The sequence below is a fragment of the Oryctolagus cuniculus genome, chromosome 7, assembly GCF_964237555.1.
Source record: "Oryctolagus cuniculus chromosome 7, mOryCun1.1, whole genome shotgun sequence".
In the NCBI taxonomy this organism is placed as follows: domain Eukaryota; kingdom Metazoa; phylum Chordata; class Mammalia; order Lagomorpha; family Leporidae; genus Oryctolagus; species Oryctolagus cuniculus.
This window is the reverse complement of record NC_091438.1, coordinates 142,664,292-142,692,222: the sequence shown is the minus strand read 5'-3', so window position 1 is coordinate 142,692,222 and position 27,931 is coordinate 142,664,292. Positions and strand designations below refer to the sequence as shown.

Sequence of the window (27,931 nt, the reverse complement as noted above, 5' to 3'; positions counted from 1 at the left end):
GAGGAACAACAGAGAACATAAAATAATTTGGAATAACTTTAACTAGAAAAGTATATATCTTAAATGGGAAAAAAAATTGAAACTGTAAAGCTTTCCTGAGATGTTTTTAATGACCAGAATAGGCAGACTTGCATAGGAGTTCATTTTCACAGTGTCCTTTGTTCATCTTTAACTTCAGGGCCATTAATAAGTAGAATTCTGATATGCTTTAGCGGTTGTTAAAAGTTTATTCTGGAAGCTGCGTCATAACAAATCCCCACCCCTGGGATTTTTTTTTTTTCCTTTGGTTTTTGTTCTAAGGAATCTTTTGTTCTTTTTAATGAGGGTAAAGACAGATGGGTTAGGACTAGACTTTTCCCTGTTAAATGAAGAGATCCCTGCTGCTTTCTATAGCTTGAGGCTGTCTTATGGGAAACTGGCATTTATGTGTTTTTTTCTTTGGGGACTGAGGCTGTGTTATTGTTACCAAGAAACTATATTTGATTGGTCTGAATTATGCAGCATTAGGAGTCATCTCTTTCTGTAGAAAATACAACATAACTCATGTGCACTATTCAAAAGAGATGAAACTCTAAAGGAGAAAAACCAGCACAGTGTTTACAGTGAGACTGATGGTTTTCAAGCAAATCTAATTCATTATATGCTTAATAATGAAGACATCTTAATAACAGAGAACGCATTATCTATGTGCTTCTATTAACCAATTTATTTTGTTTAGATCAGTGGGCAGGACACCATCTGTTACCAGGAATGTTCTTTTCATCAAGCCTACCCCTATTAAGAGCCCAAGTTAAGTAACATCAGCTGCCCTTTTGTTTAATTTTCATAATAACTCAATTCAGGGATATGGAGAGAAAAGGGCAGCTAAGAGGATATTGTAAATTGCGCCATGCCCTTAGAGGATTTAATTTGGTCATCTCCTTGCAAGAAAATTAATGGGAGGAGTTCATGTGTGTTGAAGAAAAAGGCTGAAGAGGGGGGGGGGCAGAAATGATGATGAATGAGGTAGCTTTAAGGAAATTGTTGAGTAGAATTGAAGCGTTTTTTCTCTAATAAAGTTTTGATCTTTCATTTCCCCAAGAACTCTTTTTCTAAGGCATATTTTAATTATTTAGATACAGGTGTCAATAGAAGTCCTGTTCCATAACAATCTATTTTCAGGACTATTACATATAGCTTGTATACATTTTAGTATATGTATATGTTTATGTGTAATCTATAAAACACAATGAATATACAAATGTTATTACCATACATATTGACACTTGAATAATTTTTAATTTTTATTCTATTAAAGGTCCATGACTCCAGCTCAGGCTGACTTGGAATTTCTTGAGAATGCCAAAAAGTTGTCTATGTATGGAGTTGATCTTCATAAAGCAAAGGTAAATTGATGGTAACTTTGGCCTTTGCGTGTATCTCATCTGCTGTGGTTTGGATAAAGTCTGTGTTTCCAAAGGTTCTGGTGCTGGAGGCTTGGTCCCCAGTGTGGTAATGTTGAGGTGGTAGATCCTTTAGGAGGTGGGGTATAGTGGAAGTGCTAAGGTTACGACGGTACCACCCTTTTAAGGGATTAATGTAGATCTCACGGGACTGGGTTAGTTCCTGTAATAACGAATGGATTTATTAAAGGAGCGCAGCGAATTCCCTGACTCTCTCTCTTCTGCATGTGCTGCTCACCGCGGTGCAAACCGTGCTCTGGTGAAGCCGGGCAGATGCCAACCCCATGCTCTTGAACCTCCAGACTGAACTAAATAAACCTCTTTTCCTTATAAAGTACTCAACCGCAGGTATTTTGTTTTAACAATAAAAGACAGACTAATAAAAAAAATCTGTGTCACACCAATATTTACCTGGGGTAGAAATAGTAGTTTTTGTTTGGATTTTAAGTGTATCAGTTGAACCAATCAAAAGTATCAACTGAATCGACCACTAACAATTCCACCATCAGAATAAAGTTTCACATCTAAGTCACTGCAGAGATCAAAGGATGTAGTACCTAGAAAAAAGAAATTGTATTTTCCTAAAATGCAGTTTCATTTGAAAATATAGAGTGGGCTGGCGCTGCAGCTCACTAGGCTAATCCTCCACCTGCAGCGCCGGCACCCCGGGTTCTAGTCCCGGTCGGGGCGCCGGATTCTGTCCCCGTCGCTCCTCTTCCTGTCCAGCTCTCTGCTATGGCCCAGGAGGGCAGTGGAGGATGGCCCAAGTGCTTGGGCCCTGCACCCCATGGGAGACCAGGAGAAGCACCTGGCTCTTGCCTTCGGATCAGCGTGGTGCGCTGGCCACAGAGCGCCGGCTGCAGCGGCCATTGGAGGATGAACCAATGGAAAAGGAAGACCTTTCTCTTTGTCTCTCTCTCTCTCTCACTGTCCACTCTGCCTGTCAAAAAAAAAAAAAAAAAAATAGAGTGTTAGCAAGGCATGTTTCTCAGCCAACATCAGCTATATCAGAAACCCTGCAGATATGCAGATTCCTGGGTGTCTTCACGTTTACAAAATTACTCTGCAGGCCAGGCTGTACTAAATGTACTAAATCTCTAGATTCAGTGAGTTTCCCAAATGATTCTAATTCATGCTTGAATATGAGAACCATTGGCCTAGGGTAGTGGTTCTCAGAGTGTAACCTCTAAGCAACATTTCTGGAACTGGCGCTGTGGCCTAGAAGGTAAAGCTGTCACCTGCAGCGCCGGCATTCCATATCGGCGCTGGTGCGAATCCCAGCTGCTCCACTTCTGATCCAGCTCTCTGCTATGTCCTGGGAAAGCAGTAGAAGATGGCCCAAGTCCTTGGGCCCTTGTACCCATGTTGGGGACCCAAAAGAAGCTCGTGGCTTTGGATCAGCATAGTTCCAACCATGCAGCCTTTTGGGGAGTGAACCACTGGATGGAAGACCTCTCTCTCTCTCTCTCTGCCTCTGCCTCTCTGTAACTCTTTCAAGTGTGTGTGTGTGTGTGTGTGTGTGTGTGTATATATACATTTAAGACAGCAGCATTTCACATAACCACAGTGGCTCATTTGAGAACTATGAGACTTGGGCATTGGAAACTAGCTTTAGTCCTAATTCTGCTTAATGCAACACGAGAGAATGAATGCTTAAGGCAAGTCCTTTGACCCCTCAGCTTCAGATACAAAATGTCTGGGGAGATTGAGTAGATTGTGAGGGAAAAGGGCTCAAGGGAATGATCAGAGACTCATTCAGAGGAACTAACCTGGAATATACCATCAGGAGACTCAAAACCATGTCCAGTAAGAAACATCAGAGGAATTAGGAATAGTTAGCTCATGAAAGAGAAAGTTTGGGGAAGACAAATGTCTGTTTTTAGGCATTTAAAGGACTGGTATGTGAAGGTGAGATTTTACTATGGCTTTAAGATAGAACCTAGAGATGAAAACTATAGGGAAATATACTGTTCATCTCAACATGACAAATCGCCTAGCAAAGCTGTTCAAAGATGGGATGGGCTACCTCGTAGACAGTGAGCTCCCTGTCACTGGAAGTATGCCAGGATGGGCAAAGTAAGCACTAGACAGGAATTTAGAAAAGGACATCCAAGCATCTGGTGTGTAATTGGACTAAAATAAACTGTTCGAATTCTCCTATCCTGAGTATCTTGATAGTCTCTTCCTTACTTAAATTCTATTCTAATAAAATTGCATTGCATGTTAGTGGTTTTTCTTGAGAACAAAGAGGGCTGGAACTGTAACTTTTATGAATCTCTAAAGTAAATGATGGGAAGATCAGTACCTCACATCAGGTGCACTTCCAAAACTGAAATTGTGAAGTTTTGCTTTTCAGTTCCTGTTGGACACTGGTGTTAAATCAGGAACAGGTGGAGGAGTCAGGCAACATGTTCTTTCCCAAATGTTGTAAAGCAAATTGTTTCTCTAAAGCGTACAATTAAGAGAGAGATACAGCTGCACCCACAGACTTAAAAACTTAAAGAGGGCTTCTTGGGAAATCACAGTTATGTAGTCATTGAAGCTGTATGTGATTTTTCCTTCCCTTTTATGCATGTCCATGTAGGCACTCACTTGCTTTACTTTGCTCATTTTGAGAAACAGTAGTGAAACAGCATTTAACTCTCAGTTTGATTACCTAATTGAACAAGTAGTCATCGGTTAGAGGTTAACACAGGTGAATTTTATTTTCCTTCGATTGCATAGATATGTTACATTTAATTTTTAAATATTTTTAATAAAGAAACATGTAAATATGTCTTCATTTTGCCTTAATATTCATTCCTGGCTTAGGGATAATTTTTATAATTTAATATATTTAACATCAATTATTATAAGAATCTAAGATTCTTTTATATTGTATTTTACAGGGATAGAGTCAATTGTTATATCTTCTTTTCTGAAGGAATTGCAATTTTTTTTCATAAAAATAATTATAATTGTGCATGAATATTTGGTAGCATCCATAGGGCTAAGTCCTGACCTCCAGGAAATCATGTGTGGTGACTTAAACATAATAGTCCAATAGATTATGATTGTTAGGTTAAAATTTATTTGTCATTGTATGCTTTGTAACTGGTTTTGGTTATTGATATTTTAAAATTAATAATAGTTAATAGTGTGCTGAGCACTTTGGTCAAAACTAAATGCTAATGCTTTTCTTTTTCAGGACTTGGAAGGAGTAGATATTATCCTGGGTGTCTGCTCTAGTGGCCTTCTGGTTTACAAAGATAAGCTGAGAATTAACCGCTTTCCTTGGCCTAAAGTATTGAAGATTTCTTACAAACGTAGCAGCTTTTTTATCAAGATTCGGCCTGGAGAGGTACAGAATTGGTATTTCTTTCTTCCCAAACCAAGCATAAACTGTATCTAAAGTACCCCTTTGTTCTGTATTTTCCTTGTTAAATCATCTAAGAGGGCCGGCGCCGCGGCTCAATAGGCTAATCCTCCGCCTAGCGGCGCCGGCACACCGGGTTCTAGTCCCGGTTGGGGCGCCGGATTCTGTCCCGGTTGCCCCTCTTCCAGGCCAGCTCTCTGCTGTGGCCAGGGAGTGCAGTGGAGGATGGCCCAGGTGCTTGGGCCCTGCACCCCATGGGAGACCAGGAAAAGCACCTGGCTCCTGGCTCCTGCCATCGGATCAGCGCGGTGTGCCGGCCGCGGCGGCCATTGGAGGGTGAACCAATGGCAAAGGAAGACCTTTCTCTCTGTCTCTCTCTCTCTCACTGTCCACTCTGCCTGTCAAAAAAATAAAAAATAAATAAAAAAAAAATCATCTAAGAGGTCTCTATAGCTAACTATTTAGAAGCTGGAAATTCTGTTTTCTAAATTTGTCAGTCCTGAGGTGCTCTGCTTGTCCTTACTACTGGTCTCCTGACATTTCTCTTCCTGTAAGTCAGCATACCTTGCCAAAAGTGAAACTGGGGGTGTTTGCTCCAGGAGAAAGCTCGATGGAAAAAAATTTTTTTTTTTTTTCGAACTGAGCAGCATTAAATCTTTTGTGGAGTTAAATTACTCATGTTTTGTGCCACCAATCCCTTACCTCATAACATTAAAATTTACTTGTATGCTTTATTTGTATGTATTAGCTTTTAGTGGTTCTTGGGAATATGTTCTAGGATCAAGTTCCAGATTTTTAATATTATTGGTTGTTTAACTTTGTGTGTAATAACTCAGTTATTAGTTGGAGGTCAAGTTTTAGGATATACTAATGATAGCCAAATTTAACTAATAAATCGAAGAACCATCATGTACAGCAGAATGTTGGTGTAATAGGTTAAGGTGCCGGCATCCCACATAGGCACCAGTTTAGGTCTGGCAGCTCTACTTCCAATCCAGCTCTTTGCTATGGCCTGGGAGAGCAGTGGAAGATGGCCCAAGTCCTTGGGCCCCTGCACACACATGAGAGACCCAGAGGAATCTCCAGGCTTCTGGCGTCAAATCAGTCCAGCTCTGTTATTGCGGCTATTTGGGGAGTGAACTAGCAGATGGGAGATCTCCCCTCTCTCTCTCTCTCTCTCTCTCTTCTCCTCCCTCCCTCCCTCCCTTCCTCTCTCTCTCTGCCTCAGCTTCTCTGTAGCTCGGCCTTTCAAATAAAAAATAAATATATTAAAAAAAAGTAAGAATCATATTTTTCTTTTTTTTAAAGATTTATTTAGTTTATTTGAGAGGTAGAGTTACAGACAGAGAGAGGGAGAGACACAGAGACACATCTGCTGATTCACTTCCTAAATGGCCACAACAGCTGGAACTGGGCAGATCTGAAGCCAGGAGCTTTGAGCTTCTTCTGGGTCTCCCATGTTGGTGAAGGGGCCCAAGGACTTGGGCCATCTTCTGCCTTCCCAGGTGCATTAGCAGGGAGCTGGATTAGAAGTGAAGCAACTGAGCCTTGTGCCAGTACCCATGTGAGATGCTGGCATTGCAGTCTGCTGCTTTACCCGCTACACCACAGCACCGGCCCCAGGAATCACATTCTTGTAAGCCTTCTAGCTCTTCTCTGCCACTTTACTAAACAAAAGGTCCTGAACAAATCTGAGCTCAGCTTTCTTATTCGAGATACCTCCTCCATCACAATTGAAGCTGAAATGACGTAAAAGCTGTAAAAGCTCTAAACAGGAAAGAACAATACTGATGTAAGGTGGCCTTTAGTGTGTAAATACCACCATCTACTGGTGAAAAATGGCTCATTATTTCAGCCTGAAAATTCTGGGTGGACAGGGATTATCACTGCAGCATTTATTTTATTTACCTGTGCCTAACAGAGCAATCAAAGCCAAGAGTTATTCAACTAGTATTTACTGAAGGATTTCTTTGTCCCAGGTACTATTCTAGGAATTTGGAATATAACAGTGATTAACAGTCTCATCCCTCAACAATCTTGTATTTTAATGTGGCTAAGCAGAAAATACACATACACACAAACACACACACATACATGCACAAATTAATAAATATGACAATGGGAAGTCCTTAGCTTTTATAAATATCAGTTATTTAATATATGCCAAAAATGTAGGATTCTTGTTTAAGCAGGCCATCCTGCAGCTGGAAGGTCTTTGGGCAGTATAGTATTATGCCTGCAGTAGATGATGTGGAAGTAGCGTGGCATATTAGAGTGAAATTCTGGTTCTTTCATTTCCTAGCTCTGAGACTGAATGAATAACTTTTCTGGCCTCAGTTTCTTCATCTGTAAAAATGCAGATGATACTGTCTATAATACTGTTGACACTAACAGGAACTTGAAATAAATGTCAGCTTCTTTTTCATTTACAAAGTATGCTTAAAATAGAAACAAAAAGGAAAGAGGCCAAAGGACCAAGGAAAGAGACCAACAGGACAGTGTTTTGGTAGCCCTGGCAACATATGATGTGCTTCAAAGAAGTTCTAATAAGTCATGATCAATCAAAGAGAAAACAGTGATTCAAGAATCAGGGGGATACATTCAAGAAATCCATTGCAAGGCCACCATTGTGGATTAGCGGGTTAAGCTGCTGCCTGCGATTCTGGCATCCCAGATGGGCACCATATCGAGTCCTGGCTACTCCACTTCCAATCCTGCTCACTGCTAATGAACCTGGGAAAAGCAGCAGAAGATGCCCCAAGTACTTGGGCCCCTGCACTCCCCTTGGGAGACTGGGAAAAAGCTTCTGGTTCCTAATTTCAGTCCGGCCGAGTCCTAGCTATTGCAACCATTTGGGGAGTGAAATGGCAGATGAAAGATTCTCTCCTTCCCTCTCCCTCTCCCTCTCCCTCTCCCTCTCCCTCTCCCTCTCCCTCTCCCTCTTCCTCCTTCTCCCTCCTTCTCCCTCCCTCTCCCTCCCTCTCCCTCCCTTTCCCATTCTCCCTCCCTCCTTCTCTCTCCCTTTATCTTTAAACTCTGCCTTTCATTTAAATAAAATTTTAAAAAATCAATTGCACAGCATGGTAACTATGGTTAATAATGTATTATATGCTTGAAAATTGATAAAAGAGTAGATTTTAAGTGTTCACACACACATACAAAGTATGTAAAATAATACATGTTACGTGTTAATTAGCTCAATTAACCTTTCTATAATGTACTCACAGAACAATGTTATACACAATATATTCTTTTGATTTGCATTATAAAAATCCATTATTTTAAAAGAATCTACTTTGAGCCAAAAGCTTCTAATTGCCTGTGTGTCATAATATTGAATTATTGGAAGAATTTAATATCTCATTTCTTGATCATTGAACAGTTTATTATTCAAAAAGTAGATAGTGACTTTAGAAAAGCAGTGTCTGAACAATTAAAAGGTGACTTAATTTTATTTCAGAAAAATGTACTTTCTCTGTGTGTGTGTTTTCTCAATAAGAATAAGATATATAAATATAAGATATATTCTGTGATCTTATTTTAAAAAAAGCAATCCTCAGTAAGTAAATTTCTTATGGTAAGTAGGAAGAAATTTCAAATGTCTTTAAATTTGTAGCATTCTTTTCATGTATGATGGCCTCTTCTTGTGACACCATATTTCTCTGGTACTGTATCACCATAGTTGAATAATACTTCATGTTCCATGTTTATTTGTGCTTTTACAGCAAGAACAGTATGAAAGTACCATCGGGTTCAAACTTCCCAGTTATCGAGCAGCTAAGAAATTATGGAAAGTCTGTGTAGAGCATCACACATTTTTCAGGTATTCTCATTTAAATATTTTTCAAGGGTAAATTATTTATGCATGTATCTATTTTAAACCTGCTATTGAAATTCTCTTTATTGTATGACTGCCACTCTTTTATTTAAATAGCTCAGATGAGAATATCTTAAGACAAAATTAATCCAGTTCTACCTCTTCGGGTTGAAAAGCAAATGCTTCAGTTCTCAAAGTACCTTTCTGTGTACGGTAGAAGCAGAGAAGCGAGGAGCAGGAACCTGTGTTTACCAATAGCTCTTTGCCCTAAGTTTTGCTAAAATCAGCCCTATTTAGGAGGGGTATCCTCACCTACCTCCACATTGAATTTCTCTAAGCAAAGCTTAGCTGCTTTTTCTGGGGCTTTTATACTCTAGTGTTAAAGATGTGAAGCTGTCTTTATCTTGGCTCTAATCAACCCCACAGAGCCATTTTTGAAGCCCAGAAGACAGAGGAAACTGTCATTTCATCTGCTTTTTAAGGGTCCATGTTGTTAACCCCTTGTATTGTTTACCTAGCACTTCATGAGTGCTTACCTTTTGTGTAGGCACTGTGCTAGTCCTTGGGAATATACCATGAGATACTTCTAGCCTGTTAAGGAAAATAGTTTTTCAGTTATATAAAAGAAAGCACATGTTTGCTAAATTACAATTAACTATATTAATTGGAATTTTTTTTCTTGTTTTGGTAGTATTTGATATAGCAATTTGTTTATTTATTCAATAGATGTTTATTGGGTGCCAGAAATAGAAACATGAAGATGAATAAATCAGAAGGTGGAGTTCCTAGCTGAGCTGAAAATACTCCAAATACCCTGTTAAGTAGGTTACTGAGTGTTAGCTGAGTGTGGAGAATATTTGACACAACTCATTCTAAGAGAGTAGAAGAGAGCTCTGACTTGGACCTTGTTACTGCCCAATCTTTTAACAGCTATGGGATCTTTTTAAGATTTGTTTATTTATTTGAAAAGCAGAGTTACAGAGAGAGGGATCTTCCATCTGTTGGTTCACTCCCCAAACGGTTACAACAGCTGGAGCTGGGTTGATCTGAAACCAGTAGGCTTCCAGGTTTCCCACATGGTTGCAGGGGCCCAAGCATTTGGGCCATCTTCTGCTTCTTTGCCAGGCACATTAGCATAGAGCTGATTTGAAAGTGGAGCAGCTGGGAACTGAACTGGCACCCATGTGGGATGCCCACAATGCAGATGAAGGGTTAATCTGCTATGCCACAGTGCTGGCCCCCAGCTATGGGATTTTTATTAAATTTTTTAGATTTATTTATTTATTTGAAAGGCAGAGTTACAGAGAGGCAGAAGCAGAGAGAGAGAGAGGTGTTCATCCACTGGTTCCCTCCACAATGTCCAGAGCTGCGCAGATCCAAAGCCAGGAACCAGGAGCTTCTTCTGGGTCTCCCACCCAGGTGCAGGGGCCCAAGGACTTGGGCCATCTTCTCCTTTCCCAGGCCGTAGCAGAGAGCTGGATAGGAAGTGGTGGAGCAGCCAGGACTCAAACCGGTGCCCATTTGGGATGCCGGCACTGCAGACGGTGGCTTTACCTTGCTACACCACAGCACTGGCCCCAGCTATGGGATCTTAAGCAAGTAATTTCTTACTTGAGATTCAGTTTCATGTATCTATGAAATAGAGAAAACATTACCAGGATTTAATGAAAATTTTGCAGTACTATAAAAGTATTTGGTGCCGGCTCCGCGGCTCAATAAGCTAATCTTCTGCCTGTGGCGCCAGCACACCGGGTTCTAGTCCCGGTCGGGGCGCCGGATTCTGTCCCGGTCGCTCCTTTTCCTGTCCAGCTCTCTGCTGTGGCCAGGGAGTGCAGTGGAGGATGGCCCAAGTCCTTGGGCTCTGCACCTGCATGGGAAACCAGGAGAGCACCTGTCTCCTGGCTTTGGATCAGCGCGGTGCGCCGGCCGCAGTGGCCACTGTGGGGTAAACCAACAGAAAAAGAAAGACCTTTCTCTCTGTCTCTCTCTCACTTTTCACTCTGCCTGTCAAAAAAAATAAGAATAATAATAATAAAAAAGCATTTGGAAAACCACAGGCCACAGGCCCTATCTATAGAGATACCAAATGATATAAATATAGGCCCCAACTAAATTATGCTGATTGAGAAATGACATAGAACTAAAATAATAATTGATTGGAAATCTTGTAGTAACTTTAAAGAAACCTTGAGAATCAAGAAACATTATTATTAAATTTTGTTTTTAATTTTACAGTTGGGATAATGAGATGATATATGTATATCGTATATATATAATACATGATTATTATGATTTTTTTTCTTCCAGACTGACATCTACAGACACTCTTCCCAAAAGCAAATTTCTTGCCCTAGGATCCAAATTTCGATACAGTGGCAGGACTCAAGCCCAGACCAGGCAAGCTAGTGCCCTGATTGACAGACCTGCCCCACACTTTGAGCGTACAGCAAGCAAACGGGCATCCCGGAGCCTTGATGGAGGTCTGTATTGAATATTAATGATTTCTTTTGATCCTCATTCAATAGAGAGAGATAAAAGAAGGACAGTTATCTATAAGCAAACCAGATTAAAAGATCTCAGTGGTAAATTGAAAGGAATCTTACTAATTATCTGATTCAGTGGAATTATCTTAGGGAAAGGAGAACTGAGGTTGAGAGGGTAGTGGCTGGCTCATTGCTACGTGGTGTGGATCAAACCCCACTAGAATTATAATAAACCTAAATCTATCACAATCTCTACACAGAGTGAAAAATCTAATGGTGTGAGACTAAATCCCTCTTAAGTGTTGATAAATATTTATTTTCTAGTAGGAAAGAGGAAAAGGGTCTGTTTCACTAAAATAATAATTTAAAAAGAGCAGTTTGTTACATGACAATCATAGGCAGAAAAAGTAATCCTGTTATTGGAGTCTCAGTATGTTATTTAAATGAAATAAGAAGGAAATACATTTCATGAATATGTATAGTGACAGAAGACCTGTCTAAATTTATGAATTATGACTGGATCTTCTGTTCTAAGTTTATTCTCAAGCATTTGAGATCTTTACCTGAAATGAACAAGCCACATTCTGTTCATCATGCCACTTAAAAACAGGAGACTAGCCGGCGCCGTGGCTCAATAGGCTAATCCTCCACCTTGCGGCGCCAGCACACCGGGTTCTAGTCCCGGTCGGGGCGCTGGATTCTGTCCCGGTTGCCCCTCTTCCAGGCCAGCTCTCTGCTATGGCCAGGGAGTGCAGTGGAGGATGGCCCAGGTGCTTGGGCCCTGCACCCCATGGGAGACCAGGAAAAGCACCTGGCTCCTGGCTCCTGCCATCGGATCAGCGTGGTGCGCCGGCTGCAGCGGCGACCATTGGAGGGTGAACCAACGGCAAAGGAAGACCTTTCTCTCTCTGTCTCTCTCTCTCACTGTCCACTCTGCCTGTCAAAAAAAAAAAAAAAAAAAAAAAAAAAAAAAAAAAAAAAAAAAAAAAAAAAAAAACAGGAGACTAATAAATAAAATTTAAGAGAGCAGAAACCAAAATAGGTTATTATTGATTATATTTAAGGACTGACCTGTGCATAACCCTGTGCTATCTACTTTAAAAGCAAGGAATGTGTTTCTTTCTCTCTCTCCTCTCTCTCCTCTCTCTCCTCTCTCTCCTCTCTCTCCTCTCTCTCCTCTCTCTCCTCTCTCTCCTCTCTCTCCTCTCTCTCCTCTCTCTCCTCTCCTCTCCTCTCCTCTCCTCTCCTCTCCTCTCTCTCCTCTCTCTCCTCTCCTCTCCTCTCCTCTCCTCTTCTCTTCTCTTCTCTCTCTCTCTCTCTCTCTCTCTCACACACACACACACACACACACAACCAAATTGAAAAATGTTTGCAGGAAAATGGAATTAGAAGGTATTGTGAATTTTCCATGAATTTAAAAAATTTATTAGTTGAGAGACAGAGAAAGAGAGGAGGAGAGAGAGAAAGGGAGAGAGAGAAAAGTGAGTGAAGTGTTCTAATCCACTGGTTCACTTTGAAATGCTATAATAGCCAGGGTTGGGTTAGGCCAAAGCATGGAGCCAGGAGCTCAATTGAGGTCTCCCATATGAGTGGCAGGGACTCAATTCTTTGAGCCCTACTACCCACAAAGGCTGCATTGGCAGGAAGCCGCAACTGGGAGCCAGAGCGAGGAATCAAGCCTAGGTACTCTGATGTGAGACATAACATCTTAACTGCTAGATTAAACGCCTGCCCTCCCATGAATTTTTTGATGTTCCTTTGCATGGTATTAGGTTTAGCTTCCAATCTCAACCTCAGCATTTTTCTTTTAGTTTTTTATTTACTTTTATTATTTATTTATTTGAAAGGCACAGTTATAGAGAAGAGACGAAGAGACACAGAAAGAAAGATCTTCCATCTGCTGGTGCTGGTTCACTCCCCCAAATGGCTACAATAGCCAAGGCTAGGCCAGGCCGAAGCCAGGAGCCTGGAACTCCATCTGTGTCTCCCACAAGGGTAGCAGGGACCCAAGCACTTGAGCCATCTTCTGCTGCTTCCCCAGGCTCATTAGCAGGGAGCTGGATCAGAACAGGAGCAGCCAGGAATGAGACCAGTGACTGTATGGGATGCCAGTATTGCAAGCAGTGGCTTAACCCACTCTGCCACAGTGCCAGCCCCTAACATGTAATATTTGTATATTTTTATGAGATATAATCCAATATTTCTTTTTTTTTCTTTTTGACAGGAAGAGTTAGAGAGAGAGACAGAGAGAAAGGTCTTCCTTCCGTTGGTTCACCCCCCAAAATGGCCTCTATGGCTGGTGCACTGCGCCCATCCGAAGCCAGGAGCCAGGTGCTTCTTCCTGGTCTCCCATGCGGGTGCAGGGCCCAAGCACTTGGGCCATCCTCCACTGCACTCCGGGCCACAGCAGAGAGCTGGACTGAAAGAGGAGCAACTGGGACAGAACCGGTGTCCCAACTGGGATTAGAACCCGGAATACCGGCGCCACAGGCAGAGGATTAGCCTAGTGAGCCATGGCACTGGCCATATAATCCAATATTTCAATACATATACACAGTGTAAATCAAACCATCAACCTTAGCATTTATGATTTATATTTTTAGCCAAATTACTTAATTTCTCTGTACCTCAGTTTTCTCATTCATAGAATGGGAATGATGTTTATACTTCCTCAAAGAGTTTTCATGAGGAATAATGACATGACATAAGTATGGTGCCTAGCACAATGGTGCTTAAGAAGTCCTCCTCCCCACCCCCCAAAACTGTTAGCTGTCACTAAGCTATTGTCATTCTGGCCACAGCATTATTGTTTAGTTTTGTATCATGCAGACCAGCTGCTATACTCTGGTCTGTAATGTATGCAGACCCTCTAATGAAGTATGTCGTACACCCTACAGCAGCCATAGGTGCATTTGGGAAATGCCATACTAATTCAAATATTTCCTTCCATGGTATGAGAAAAATTTTAAATAGAATATAAGGAGATTTTTCTTGGCAATATTCCTATCTGTTTCATAGTTTAGTCATCTCTTGAGTTAGATAATGTGTCGGATACTGGATATATTATAGTGAAAACCTCTACCCTCCCTGAAATTTTTTTTAAACATTTATGTATTTGAAAGTCAGAGCTACAGAGGAGGAGAGGCAGAGGCAGAGAGAGAGATACCTTCTACCTACTGGTTCACTCCCCAAGTGGCTACAATGGCACAGGCTGGGTCATGCCAGAGCCAGGAGCTTCATCCCGGTCTCCCACATGGATGTAGGGGCCCAAAGACTTGGGCCTTCTTCTGCTTCTTTCATGGGTGCATTAGCAAGAAGCTGGATCAGGGGGCTGGTGCTGTGGCATAGTGGATAAAGCTGCTGCCTGCAGCCCTGGCATCCAAAATGGGTGTCAGTTCAAGTACCAGATGCTCTACTTCCAAGCCAGCTCTCTGCTATGGCCTGGGAAAGCAGTAGAAGATGGACCAAGTCCTTGGGCCCCTGCACCTGGGTGGGAGACCCAGAAGAATCTCCTGGCTCCTGGCTTCGGATTGGTGCAGATACAACTGTTGAGGCCATCTGGGGAGTGAACAGCGATGGAAAACATATCTTTTTCTCTCTCTCTCTCTGCAACTCTACCTTTCAAATAAAATAAATAAATATTTTTTAAAAACCAGAAATAAGTAAAATAAATCTTTAAAAAAAGAAAGAAATCCTTGGCTATCTGACACCATATCCCATGGCTTTCCTATTAAATAGAATTTTGGTATTATATAGAAGCTATGGCATGCTGTATCATTTCTTTCTGACAGCAAAAAATAACCAAAGATTCAAGTGCAAATGAATTTTGATACCTCAAACAAATTATAAATCTAGTTTACTTATGGGAGTCATACTTTGACTGCCTCTATTTTTCTTGCTATAGAAATCTCACAGTTCACTTTAAGATTTTAAAAATTATTGAGTTATACACTGTGGTTCTGGGGTGAGGGATTATCCAGTAATTTACTTTTAAAATGCTGTCATAACACTTGAGAGTCCCAAACCAAAGCAGGTAAGGCAATTCTGAAGGAGGATAATTATAGCTTTGGTGGCTTTACCGTTGGTATCACAGAGTTTTGGAACCTGGAAAAAAGTTTTGAAGTAATTTGTTCCAGTACCTAGTTTTATAGAAGAGGAGCCTGAAGCCTAAAAAAGTAATTTGTCAAAGTTAGCATAGTCTGCTAATACCAACTTAGAAAGAATTTATTTCCCATAATGCCTTCCCTATCTTTACATCTTTGAGAAGTTTTTAATGATTAATAATATTAGCTATTCCTGGTAATTACCACAGTGCTTGCTCTATTGTAAGTATTTAATAGATATTGGAAATAAAATTATTATTTTTTCTATATGTTGAATGTGAGAAGAATTTTATGTCCTAGGCTTTCTGTGGGACATTTAAAATACATTAGAAGTTCTTAGGTAGCCGACGCTGTGGCATAGTAAGTTAAGCATCTGCCTGCAGCGCCAGCATCCCATATGGACACCAGTTTATGTCCCGGCTGCTTCTCTTCCAATCCAGCTCTCTGCTAATGGCCTGGGAAAGCAGTGCAAAATGGCCTAGGTACCTGGGCCCCTGCACCCACAGGGGCTCCTGGTTTCTGGCTTCAGATCAGCTCAGCTCCAGTCTTTGCAGCTATTTGGGGAGTGAACCAGCAGATGGAAGATATATCTCTCCCTCTCCCTCTCCCTCTCCCTCTCCCTCTCCCTCTCCCTCTCCCTTTCTCTCTCCCTTTCTCTCTCCCTTTCTCTCTCCCTTTCTCTCTCCCTTTCTCTCTCTCTCTCTCAGTAACTCTGCCCCTCAAGTAAATAAATAAATCTTTAAAAAAATAAAAAAGAGAAAAGTTCCTAATAGAACTGTTATCCCTCCCTTTAACTTTCTCTATTTGGGAGAAAAATACATTTAAAAATTTTGAGGGGCCAACAGTGTGGCACAGTTAGTTAAACCACTGCTTGCAACAATGCCGTCCTATATCAGAGTGCCAGTTCTAGTCCTGACTGCTCTATTTCTAGTCGTTTCCAGCTAATGCGCCTGGGAGAGCAATGGAAGATTGCCCTTAGAAACGCATGGGAGACAAAGATGGAGTTGAGGACTCTTAGCCCGGCCATTGTGACCTTTTGGGGAGGGAGACAGGGGATGGAAGCTCTTTCTCTATCTCTTCCCCTCTTTCTGCCTTTCAGATAAATAAATAAATGAATCTTAGATTTTTGTTTTCTTCAAATCTTTACATAAATCCGGATGACTAATTAAGTTTATCGTTTCCTAGTTCATAGGCTATTTACATATCATTGTTTCTTAGGTACCTGTTAAGATCTTTTACTCATATTTCTATTGGGTTGTCTTACTAATTTGTTGGAGTATTTTATACACTCTGGATATAAGTCTTTTGTCAGGTAGAAATATTGTCAGTATGTTCTACTCTATGACTTGCTTTTTCATTCTTTTTGGTGTCTTTTGATGAATAGAAGTTCTAAATTTCAGCATAGTCCAATTTACCAGTTTTTTCCTTTGCTATGAGAAAATGATGAGCCTTGTTTAAAAAATCTTTGTCTACCCATGGTTATGAAGGTATTCTCTGATGTTTTCTTCTCAAACTCTTATTGTTTGTGTTTTATATTTGGATCATCAATTTATCTAGAATTTACTTTTGTGTGTGAAATGAAATGGAGGTCAAAATTAACTTGTTTTTCATATGTATATTCACTTGGCTGTATACTCTATATTGAAAATATTCTTTCTTGATCTTGTCTAGCGAAACCTTTATTATACATCAAGTGACCATCACATTTGGAATTTATTCCTGATGTTTCTAGTCTGTTTTACTAATCTCTTTGTTTACCTTGTGCCAATACCAAACTATCTTAATTGCTCTAGTTTTATGAAGTTTTCATCTGATATTGTTATTTCTCCAACTATATTCTTCTGTAAGATTGTATAATCTATTCTTGGCCCTTCACTTTTTCTTATATATTTTAGAATCAGATTTTCAGCCTCCACAAAAAAGTCTTAGGAATTTCTCTTTTTTAATTAATTAATTTGAAAGGCAGGGTTAGAGAGAGAGGGAGAAACGGGGCAGGGGAGATCTTCCATCTATTCATTCACTCCCCAAATGGCTGCAACAGCTGGAGCCAAGCCAGGCCGAAGCCAGGAGCCTGAAACTCCATCTAATCTCCCATGTGGCTGGCAAGGGCCCAAGTACTTGGATCATGTTCTGCTGCTTTCTTAGGTGCATTAGCAGGGAGGTAGATCAGAAGAGCAGCAGCCAAAACTTGGGATGCAAACTGGTGTTCAGACAGGATGCCAGCATTGCAGGGGCAGCCCCAGTGTTCAAAATTTCCTTGGAATTGAACTGACTATATGAGGAATCTTCAAAAATTCATCAAAAATGCATGTTATAAAACAACTATACATGGATTTCAAATTTCTTGCACCAAAATATGCTTATCTTTTATTTCCATTTTCACACAAAAGTGGAGCACTGTTAATGGTGACTTAGCCTGCTGCACCACAATGTCGGCCCTTGAGTTTAATTGCATTCCTAATATTGATAAATTGTCTTTTATTCCCCTTGAGCAGTCTTGCTAGAGATCTGTTAATGTTATTAATCTTTTTTTAAGATTTATTTATTTATGCTGGTGCTGTGGCTCAATAGGCTAATCCTCCGCTTGTGGCGCCAGCACACCAGGTTCTAGTCCCAGTCGGGGCACTGGATTCTGTCCTGGCCAGCTCTCTGCTGTGGCCCGGGAGTGCAGTGGAGGATGGCCCAAGCACTTGGGCCCTGCACCCACATGGCAGACCAGGAGCAGCACCTGGCTCCTGCCTTCGGATCAGCGCAGTGCGCCAGCTGCAGCGGTCATCGGAGGGTGAACCAACGACAAAAGGAAGACCTTTCTCTCTGTCTCTCTCTCTCTCACTGTCCACTCTGCCTGTCAAAAAAAAAAAAAAAAAAAAAGGTTTATTTATTTATTTGAAAGAATTACTGGGGGGGGGGGGGAGGTCTTCCATCCACTGATTTACTCCCCAAATGGCCACACTAGCTAGGCTTGGCCCAAGCTGAAGCCAGGAGCCAGGAGCTTATCTGGGTCTCCCATATGGGTGCAGGGGTCCAAGGACTGGGGGCATCCTCCGCTGCTTTTCCAGGTGCATTATCAGGGTGCTGGATCACGAGTGGAGCAGCTAGAACTCAACCCAGCGCCCATGTGGGTTGCCAGCACTGCAGACAGTGGCTCAACCCACAGTGCTGGCCAAACCAACTTTTGGTTTTCTTGTTTATTCCTATTGTACATTTTAAAAATTTCATTTACACCATCTTATACCTTTGTTTTCTTTTTTAAATATTTGTTTGTTTGACAGAGAGAAGGGAGATTGACTGTTTCCACCCTTGATTCAGTCCATTACAACAGTAGGGGATGGAGAACCTGAAGCTGAGAGCCAGGAACTCACTCCAGAATTCCCACATGGGTGGCAGGAACCCACCTGCTTGAGCTGCCTGTGCTGTCTCCCAGGGTCAACATTAGCAGGAAGCTGGAATTTATTGAACCTAGGCACTCTGGTGTAGAAAATGGGCATCCTAACTAGCAGCTTGACCACTAGACTAGATGCACATGACCATCACTGAGTTGTCCTTTATCTAATAGATACCTTGAAATAGATACCTATTGAGATTCATTATTCTTACAGTATAACCCTAGAGTTTAAGGGACTTGTCTAAGGTTGCATAGTTAGAGCAGAACTAGAAGTAGAATCTAGGACTATGCTCTCAGACCCATAATTTTTACTTTTCACTACAATGACTTCCTTTCTGTGGAAGAAAGAGAATCAAAGGGAATAATATTATTTGAGCATTTGTATGTTCCAGTTACTAGTCTAAGCGTTTTGCCTATCTTTTAAATATCTGAATTATGTATAAACTCAGAAGTATACATTTTACAATTTATTAATTTGAGAGACTGAGAGAGAGCTCTTGTTTGCTGGTCCACTGTCCAAATGTCCATTACAGCTGGGTTGTGCCAGAGTTGAAGCCAGGAGCTGGGAACTCAGTCCAAGTCTCCCATGTGGGTTGCAGGAGCCCCATTATTTGAGCAATTCACACTGCCTCCCTGGGTCTGCATTAGCAGAAAGCTAGAGCCAGAAGCCAGAACCTGGTGTCAAACCCAGGTACCCCAACATAGGAATACAGGAGTCTTAGTTGGATCTTAACCACTAGGCCAAATATAGTTCTATTTTCTTTTTTTTTTAAATATTTATTTATTTATTTGAAAGTCAGAGTTATACAGAGAGGAGGAGAGGCAGAGAGACAGGTCTTCCATCCACTGGTTCACTCCCCAGTTGGCTGCAATGGTGGAGCTACGCCATTCCGAAGCCAGGAGCCAGGAGCTTCTTCCAGGTCTCCCACATGGGTGCAGGGGCCCAGGCACTTGGGCCATCATCTGCTGCTTTACCAGGCCATAGCAGAGAGCTGGATTGGAAGTGGAGTAGCTGGGACTCGACCCGGCACTCACATGGGATGCTGACACCACAGGTGGCGGCTTAACCCACTATGCCACAGTGCCGGCCCCTGTAGTTCTATTTTCAAACATCTTTATTTTTCTTATGTGCCATCATTTTAGTTTAAGAACTGGGTACATGAACATGCCTATGGAACTATTTTTTCCCTCTTGTTCCTAGGTTCTTCTCCATCTTTATTAAAAGGGAGACTTTTCCCTGTCAGGGCCCCCTCCCTGTTTTTTTGTTTTTCTTTAAAAAACAAAATAAAACAAAAAACAAAATACATGAACTTCTAAGCTAGAGGTAATATATTAGGGAAACTTCTGTAAGACTGCTTCTGAAGTGGCCTCACTTTGATGACACAACTGCGCATTCCCTTTCTCTTCTGTTGTGTCTGGTCTCAGACCATCTGCTTCACCATATGGAAGACCAAAGTTGTCTCAGATTCCAGTTTTGCAATGGAGTAATAAGATCAAGGATAGCTAATAATGAAGAGAAGGACTTTTCAGCTACTATTTTTATGATACTTTCTTTGTTTTTGTTTTTGTTTTTGTTTTTGACAGGCGGAGTTAGTGAGAGAGAGAGAGAGACAGAAAGGTCATCCTTTGCTTTGGTTCGCCCCCCAAATGGCCGCTACTGCCAGTGCACTGCAGCCGGCGCGCTGCGCTGATCCGAAGCCAGGAGCCAGGTGCTTCCTCCTGGTCTCCCATGCAAGTGCAGGGCCCAAGGACTTGGGCCATCCTCCACTGCACTCCTGGGTCACAGCAGAGAGCTGTACTGAAAGAGGAGCAACCGGGACAGAACCGGCACCCCAACCGGGACTAGAACCCGGGGTGCCAGCGCCGCAGGTGGAGGATTAGCCAAGTGAGCTGCGGCGCTGGCCTATACTTTCTGATTTTCAAACCATTTCCACATATATCTGCTTAACATTAGCAATCTTGGCCGGCGCCGCGGCTCACTAGGCTAATCCTCCGCCTAGCGGCGCCGGCACACCGGGTTCTAGTCCCGGTCGGGGCGCCGGATTCTGTCCCGGTTGCCCCTCTTCCAGGCCAGCTCTCTGCTGTGGCCCAGGAGTGCAGTGGAGGATGGCCCAGGTGCTTGGGTCCTGCACCCCATGGGAGACCAGGAAAAGCACCTGGCTCCTGGCTCCTGCCATCGGATCAGCGCGGTGCGCCGGCCGCAGCGCGCCGGCCGCGGCGGCCATTGGAGGGTGAACCAACGGCAAAGGAAGACCTTTCTCTCTGTCTCTCTCTCTCTCACTGTCCACTCTGCCTGTCAAAAAATAAAAATAAAAAAAAAAAAAAAAAAAAAAAAAACATTAGCAATCTAGTGATCAAGAAGAAGCATTTAGGTATTTTTATTTTACACATGTGGAAACTGGAGCACACACAAAAGAAGTTACGTAATTTACTAGAGTTACACAAACAGGTAGTTCATCCATTCAGGCAGTAGTGGTTGCAGTGATTCCTGCCAAGGAAATACATCCTTATCATCTTCAGATCTTCAACATATCTGGGTAGATGCTGGCACTGTGACACACTAGGTTAATCCTCTGCCTGTGGTGCTGGCATCCCACATGGTTGCCAGTTCTAGATCCGGCTGCTCCACTTCCAATCCAGCTCTCTGCTATGGCCTGGGAAAGCAGTAGAAGATGGCCCAAGTGCTTGGGCCCCAGCATCCACGTGGGAGACCCGGAAGAAGCACCTGGATCTTGGCTTTGGATCGGCTCAGCTCCAGCCATTGTAGCCATTTGGAGAGTGAACCAGCGGATGGAAGACCTTTTTCTCTGTCTCTCCTTCTCACTGTAACTCTACCTCACAAATAAATAAATACAATCTTAAAAATAAAAACACATGATCATTACCATTATATTCTATTGTGATCCATAGTTTTCAGTCTCCTTACTGAGAAAATGAAAAATTTGCCTGTCTTCATGGTTCCCAGGTGATCTTTCATTTGTATATCAGTGTGTGCACAATTAGTTTTTATCCAATACACTCTTGAAATAATATTAACCTAGAACAAAGGAATATAAGACTTAGGTATGACATTACATGTTATTGATATTTCAGTTCATAAAGTATTTTTATATACATTGAGTATCCATTTCCCAACTATCTTAAAGGGTTAATATCTTCCACATTTTACAAATGATGCAACATAAGTTGCTAAGGTTAAGCTCGTTTCCCTAGATCATACTACTGTGGTGACCAAAATAACCTGGAACCCAGGACTCATGATTTGTCTTTTGTTTCTGTACCATGTTATCTTTCACAGTCAAGGATTTTTTTTTAAGATCTATTTATTTTAGAGGCAGAGCTACAGAGATAGGGAGAGACAGAGACTGAGAGATCTTCTGTCTGATGGTTCACTCCCCAAATGGCCGCAAAGGCTAGAGCTGGGCTGATCCAAAGCCAGGAGCTTGAGCTTCTTCTGGGTCTCCCACGTGGATGCAGGGGCCCAAGGACTTGGGCCATCTTCCACTACTTTCCCAGGCCATAAGCAAGGAGCTGGATCAGAAGTGGAGCAACTGGGACTCAAACTGGTGCTCCTATGTGATGCCAGTGCCACAGGCAGAGGCTTAACCTTCTAACCACAGCGCTGGCCTCAGAGTTTTATTATAATATTATTTTTCCAGTTTCTGAACTCTATTTGTACCTCTGTTTCCAATTGCCAATTTCTACACTTGTGCCTACTTTTCCACATATAGTACAGATTGCCAAGGCTAGGAATACTGAAGGCATAAATCATTTGGCTCTGCAATATTAGTATTGGATTAAAACCAAATGCAAGTGGCAAAATAACACATGGTGAAAGCATGGGCTATGTTTCTATGATGCCAGGCAGAGTTGAATTAATTCTTTGAGAGGAGGTGTGAATACACATGTATAATGATACTTTAACACAACTGTGAGCAAAATATTTTGTCACATTCCTCTGTGTTGTTAGGTTTAATCCCATCTGCCATTTTTGCTTTGGCTTAGAGTACCCATGGGTAGCAGGGACTTTAAGAGGCCACAGATTTTTCATTGGAAAATAAAGTAGATTCTTATGTCTCTGCTATTTTCCCCATTCATCCTCTGAGGAATTATTTCCTTTCCTGGAGATCATTACAGTTAATGAGCACTTTTCTTGGTTTTGTATTTATGAGGTAGTTGTGAATTTCAACTTTTTTATCTGTTCTGATTCAAGAGATTCCTTTATTTTTAATCTTTATAGCTTATAAATCTAAATGAGTAAATTATGTTTATTTTAATTAGCATAAGAAGTCAGGAAAAGTATGTAATAAAAATTATAAAGTTTTCTTTTAAAGATTTATTTATTTATCTGAAAGAGTTACAGAGAAGGAGAGACAGAGGCAGAGAGACAGAGAGAGCTCTTCAATCCACTGGTTCATTCCCCAAATGCTCGCAATGGTTAGGACTGGGCCAGGCTGAAGCCAGAAGCCAGGAGCTTATTCCATGTCTCCTATGTGGGTGCAAGGGCCCAAGGATTCGGGCCATCTTTCACTGCTTTCTAGGTGCATTGGCAGGGTGCTGGATTGGAAGTGGAACAGCTGGGACTGCAGCCGCCCCTTATGGAATGCTAGCACTGCAGGTGCCAGCTTTACCCACAAAGCCATAGCACCAGCCCCAGAGGATTTGTTGTTGTTGTTGTCTTAATTTGAGATGTGGAGAGACACACAAAGTGAGAGAGACAGAGTACTTCTATCAGCTGGTTCACTCCCCAGATACCCACAACAGCCAGGGCTGGCCAGACCTGGAACTCAATCAGGTTTCTCAAGTGGTGGCAGGGACCCAACCACTTGAGCCATCGCTGCTGCTTTCAGGGTTGCATTATCAGGAAACTGTCATCAGAAGCCAGAATCAGGACTTGAACCCAGGTATTCTGATGTGGGATGTGGGCACTCCAACCAGCATCTTAACCACTAGGCCAAATACCTACCACACAAGATTGTAAAGATTTGCAAAAACAAATGATTAAAGTTAAACCATCTCAGTCCATGAAAGGCTGTTGATCTGTTCTCAGAAATATTAAATCATGTGGGAAAACACCTTCATTTCTAGACAGTGTCAGATGAGTGAGCTCTTACTACAGAGCGTATAGATGTTTTCTTTTAATCCCTGAAAAAATAAAGATAAAACCACAAGAACAGTATATGATTGTTTTGAAATAGGTTGTCTAAAACTTAGATACCAAATAGTCCAAAACAATTAAGTCTTTGAAAAGGGGAAGCTTTTATTTTAAGCCAAATTTGTCTACACAGTCTTCCTTGAACCAGAGTTTCTCAGCCTCAGCAGCTTGGCCTCTATGCATTAGATGTCAGCACACCTTTTCTCTTTCCCACTTGTAACAACCAAATATGTCTCCAGATCCTGCCGGATGTTCTGGGGGGGGTAAAATCACTCCCAGTTGAGAACCACTGCTCTAAGTATTTTAGAGATAGAAGCTGTACCACAAATTGTTAAGACTCTGGGCAAGGATAGAACAGAACACAAAAGGTGTTTTTGTTTTGTTTTAGGAACTTAAAACCAAAGGCTTTGAAATAACGTTTTAAATAAATGATTTATTACTAAAGGGAAAATGTCTGGTTCAGAGATTTGCCCTTACAAGCACCAAATGTATGTAGTACGTGTCTTAGATAAGCCATTTATCAAATTGTTTTGTAGTGATTCCAAGAAGGCGTCACAGAAGAAACCAGACTGAATTCTTTTTTCCTAGAATGTTTTTAGGTTTTTGAAATCACCTAAAATAAATGGATCCTCATTCTGAAAAGACTTCATGGAAGAAACCAGATTTAATAAACCTTTTTTTTTCTCCGCAGACTTCATTGCAGGTTCTTGAAACTAACAGATCACCAGACAGGTTTTCAATTTCTTTTCCTTTTTTGATCTTTTCCCTCCTAAATTCAGCATTTCTGGAACATGATCATTAACACATTTTTAAAGAGTTTATTTATTTATTTATTTTTTTGAAAGACAGAACTCCCATCTGCTAGTTCACTCACCAAATGCCTACAATGTCTGGGGCTAGACCAGGCCAAAGCCAGAAGCCAGGAACTCAGTCCCGGTCTCCAGTGTGAGTAGGAAGGAACCAAATACTTGAGCCATCACCTGCTGCTTCCAAGAGTGCACATTAGCAGGAAGCTGGAATCAGGAGCAGAGACAGGACTCCAACCCAGACACTCCTGTTTGGGATGCCGGCATCCCAAACCACACAGTAACCACTATGCCAAATGCCCGCCCTCATTTAACACATCTTAAGCTTTTCTTTTCTTTTTTTTTCTTTTTTTTTTTTTTTTTTTACAGGCAGAGTGGACAGTGAGAGAGAGAGACAGAGAGAGAAAGGTCTTCCTTTGCCGTTGGTTCACCCTCCAATGGCCGCCGCTGCAGCCGGCGCACCGAGCTGATCCTGGCAGGAGCCAGGAGCCAGGTGCTTTTCCTGGTCTCCCATGAGGTGCAGGGCCCAAGCACCTGGGCCATCCTCCACTGCACTCCCTGGCCATAGCAGAGAGCTGGCCTGGAAGAGGGGCAACCGGGACAGAATCCGGCGCCCCAACCGGGACTAGAACCCGGTGTGCCGGCGCCGCAAGGTGGAGGATTAGCCTATTGAGCCACGGCGCCGGCCACATCTTAAGCTTTTCTATTAAGCACACTTTTAACTTTCTTGTTACTTGTTACTTGGTATTTACCTGGCAGATCACGAATCATGTATTTTTTTACCTTCTGCATGGTTGTCTCCCGTAGTGTTCATTGTGTGTCCTGGGTTCAGTATTTCATCTGGTGACTCTCATAGTGCTTCTTTCCTTCACTTACTCTTCCCTCATCCCTTTCTCACACAGCAGCAGCTGCAGACTCAGCAGACCGGAGTCCTCGGCCCACCTCTGCACCAGCCATTGCTCAGAGTCAGATCTCAGAAGGCAGTGTCCCAGGAGCACCTGTCAAAAAAACAGCCCAGAAGGAAACAGTGACAGTTGAAGTGAAAAAGGAAGAAGAGCCCCCTGAGCCAACTGAGCCAGAGCCTACAGAAGCATGGAAGGTAAGTTGTAAATCCAGACATCTGGCTAAGTCACTCTCCTAGTTAGAGGTCTTAACTCCTTGATGAGGAATTTTCCAATGAAATTGATTCTTATAGAATCCTAACAAAACTATACAATTTTTTTCATAGAGTTATGATATATTTCTGTGTAACTAAAGCTGTAAGTTATCCCAGTTTTCAATGACTCACACTGTGACCCAAATGAATATTTTTTAAATGGGCTTATAAAGCACACCAGCATAGTGATCATCTGCTTTTTAAAGTAATTTCTACTCTTCTACTCATCCAGAAGGAATCTGCAAATTGCTTTTTTTAAAAAAAGATTTATTTATTTATTTGAAAGGCAGAGTTATGAGGAGAAGAGAGGAAGATGGGGGAGACAGAGAGATCTTCTGTCCACTGGTTCATTCCCCAAATGGCTGCAATGACCAGTGCTGGGCCAGGCTGAGCCAGGAGCCAGGAGCCAGAAGCCAGAAGCTTCTTCTGGGGTTCCCATGTGGGTACAGGAGGCTGAATACTTGGGCCATCTTACACTGCTTTCCCAAGCGCATTAGCAGGGAGCTAGATAAGAAGTGGGCACCCATGTTGGATGCTGGCACTTTACCCACTATGCCACAGAGCCAGCCCCCTCTCCAAGTTGCTTTTTAAGAGTAAACTCTACTAATGTGATTAAAATTAACTTTATTTTCTTATATGGATGGATGCACTGTATTTCCAAATGACAAGTGTTATATAAAGCATATCTATGTGACTGTTAAAATCTTAAGTAGCTTTACAAAAAAAATAATTTGTTTTTTAGGAGAGATTATGCAAATTAGCAGGGTATTATATTGGAAGTGGAGCAGCTGGGACTCAGAACCAACGCCTGTACAGGATGCTGAGACTCAAATCAGGCACTCTAATATACAATGTGAGCATTCTAAGCAGCAGCTTAACCACTGTGCCACAATGCCTGCTCCAATAATGCATTTTTAATGTTAGAATATCTTCCCAATTTTTAACATTAGGGTATTGCTGCTGGCACTTTTGACTATCCCTCCATTTGTTATACAATTATAAAGTGTCATTAGATCTAGCTCCCTGCTAAAGTGGCAGAAGATGGCCCAAGTACTTGGGCCCCTGTACCTGTGCGGGAGACCTGGAAGAAGCTCCTGGCTTTGGCCTGGCCCAGTTCTGGCTGTTGCAACCATTTGGGGAGTAAACCAGCAGATGGAAGATCTCTCTATCTCTCCCACTCTCTATGTAACTCTGCCTCTCAAATAAATAAATAAATCTGAAAAAAAAAATAGAGATTACTGGAATTGAAAGAGATCTCAGGAATCTTCCTGAGTGGCTAAAATTCCTCTACCTTTCTGCTAATGACTTGTGGTTCTCCTTTTGCCCATAAGGTGGACTCAAATGTCCACAAAAATAGGTTCCCTTTGCTCTTGGGAGCCCAGCAGAGTAGAGATCACTGCTTGGTCTATGCCATCCATTTAAGTGCCAACAGGGGATCTGGTTGATTCTATATAAATGTATGTTTTGAGATACTTGTGTTGAGTTAAGACTGAAAGCTATGTCTGGTAACCTATTATTGTAATAGTAATGGGAGAATTAAGGATGACTGAGTAAATTTAAATGTAACAGTTATATAATTATAGCAATTACCTAAAACCATATTTATTATGTAAAGCAACAGTAGTAATAAAGTAGCCTTGTGATTGTATAAATTTTATCATCTAGCACTTGTTTGGTGCCAGATGGAGATAACTTTTTTTTTAAGATTTATTTATTTATTTGAAAGGCAGAATTATAGGGAGAGGGTGAGAGAGAGAGAGAAATATCAAAAGATCTTCATCTACTGGTTCATTCCCCAAATGGCTGCAACAGCTAGGGTTGGGCCAGGCCAAAGCTAAGAATTTCATCTGGGTCTCTCACATGGCTGCAGGGGCCCAAATACTTGGTCCCTCACCTGCTGCTTCCCCAGATGCATTAGCAGGGAGCTGAATTGGAAGCTGAGCAGCTGGGACTGAAACTGGCACTCTGACATGGGATGCAACCAACACCCACAGTCAGCCTCTAGAGAAAGCTTCTTGTCATCTTGAATCATTTGAGCAGATCTGTTCTGTAGCTGTGGAGGTAGGACTACTCCCCCAGGTACATCTTTGTCTTGCTCACTGTTCTCTGTACAGGCACATTACTGTTGCTGCTTGGCCTCGGAACTTAAGTAGAGGACCTCAGTTTCCTACTGTTGGATTGCTAAGGACCCAAATCAAAAAGAAATTGTTATTCTTTTAAACAAGGAAT

General features: G+C 41.8%; 1 protein-coding gene across 50 annotated transcripts in view; it reads left to right on the top strand.

Annotated features, from left to right (window-relative positions):
* Positions 1-27,931, top strand: part of EPB41 (erythrocyte membrane protein band 4.1) — a 231,799-nt gene that overhangs the window by 145,712 nt on the left and 58,156 nt on the right. For 29 of the 50 annotated variants that reach the window (XM_070078931.1, XM_070078948.1, XM_070078947.1 and 26 more), the window contains 5 exons: positions 1,298-1,385; positions 4,630-4,782; positions 8,523-8,620; positions 10,922-11,094; positions 25,449-25,645. In XM_070078931.1, coding sequence (XP_069935032.1) covers positions 1,298-1,385; positions 4,630-4,782; positions 8,523-8,620; positions 10,922-11,094; positions 25,449-25,645 — 709 coding nt within the window. The remainder of the gene's footprint in view (positions 1-1,297; positions 1,386-4,629; positions 4,783-8,522; positions 8,621-10,921; positions 11,095-25,448; positions 25,646-27,931) is intronic. The other 21 variants (XM_070078950.1, XM_070078932.1, XM_070078949.1 and 18 more) reach the window with 1 other exon arrangement.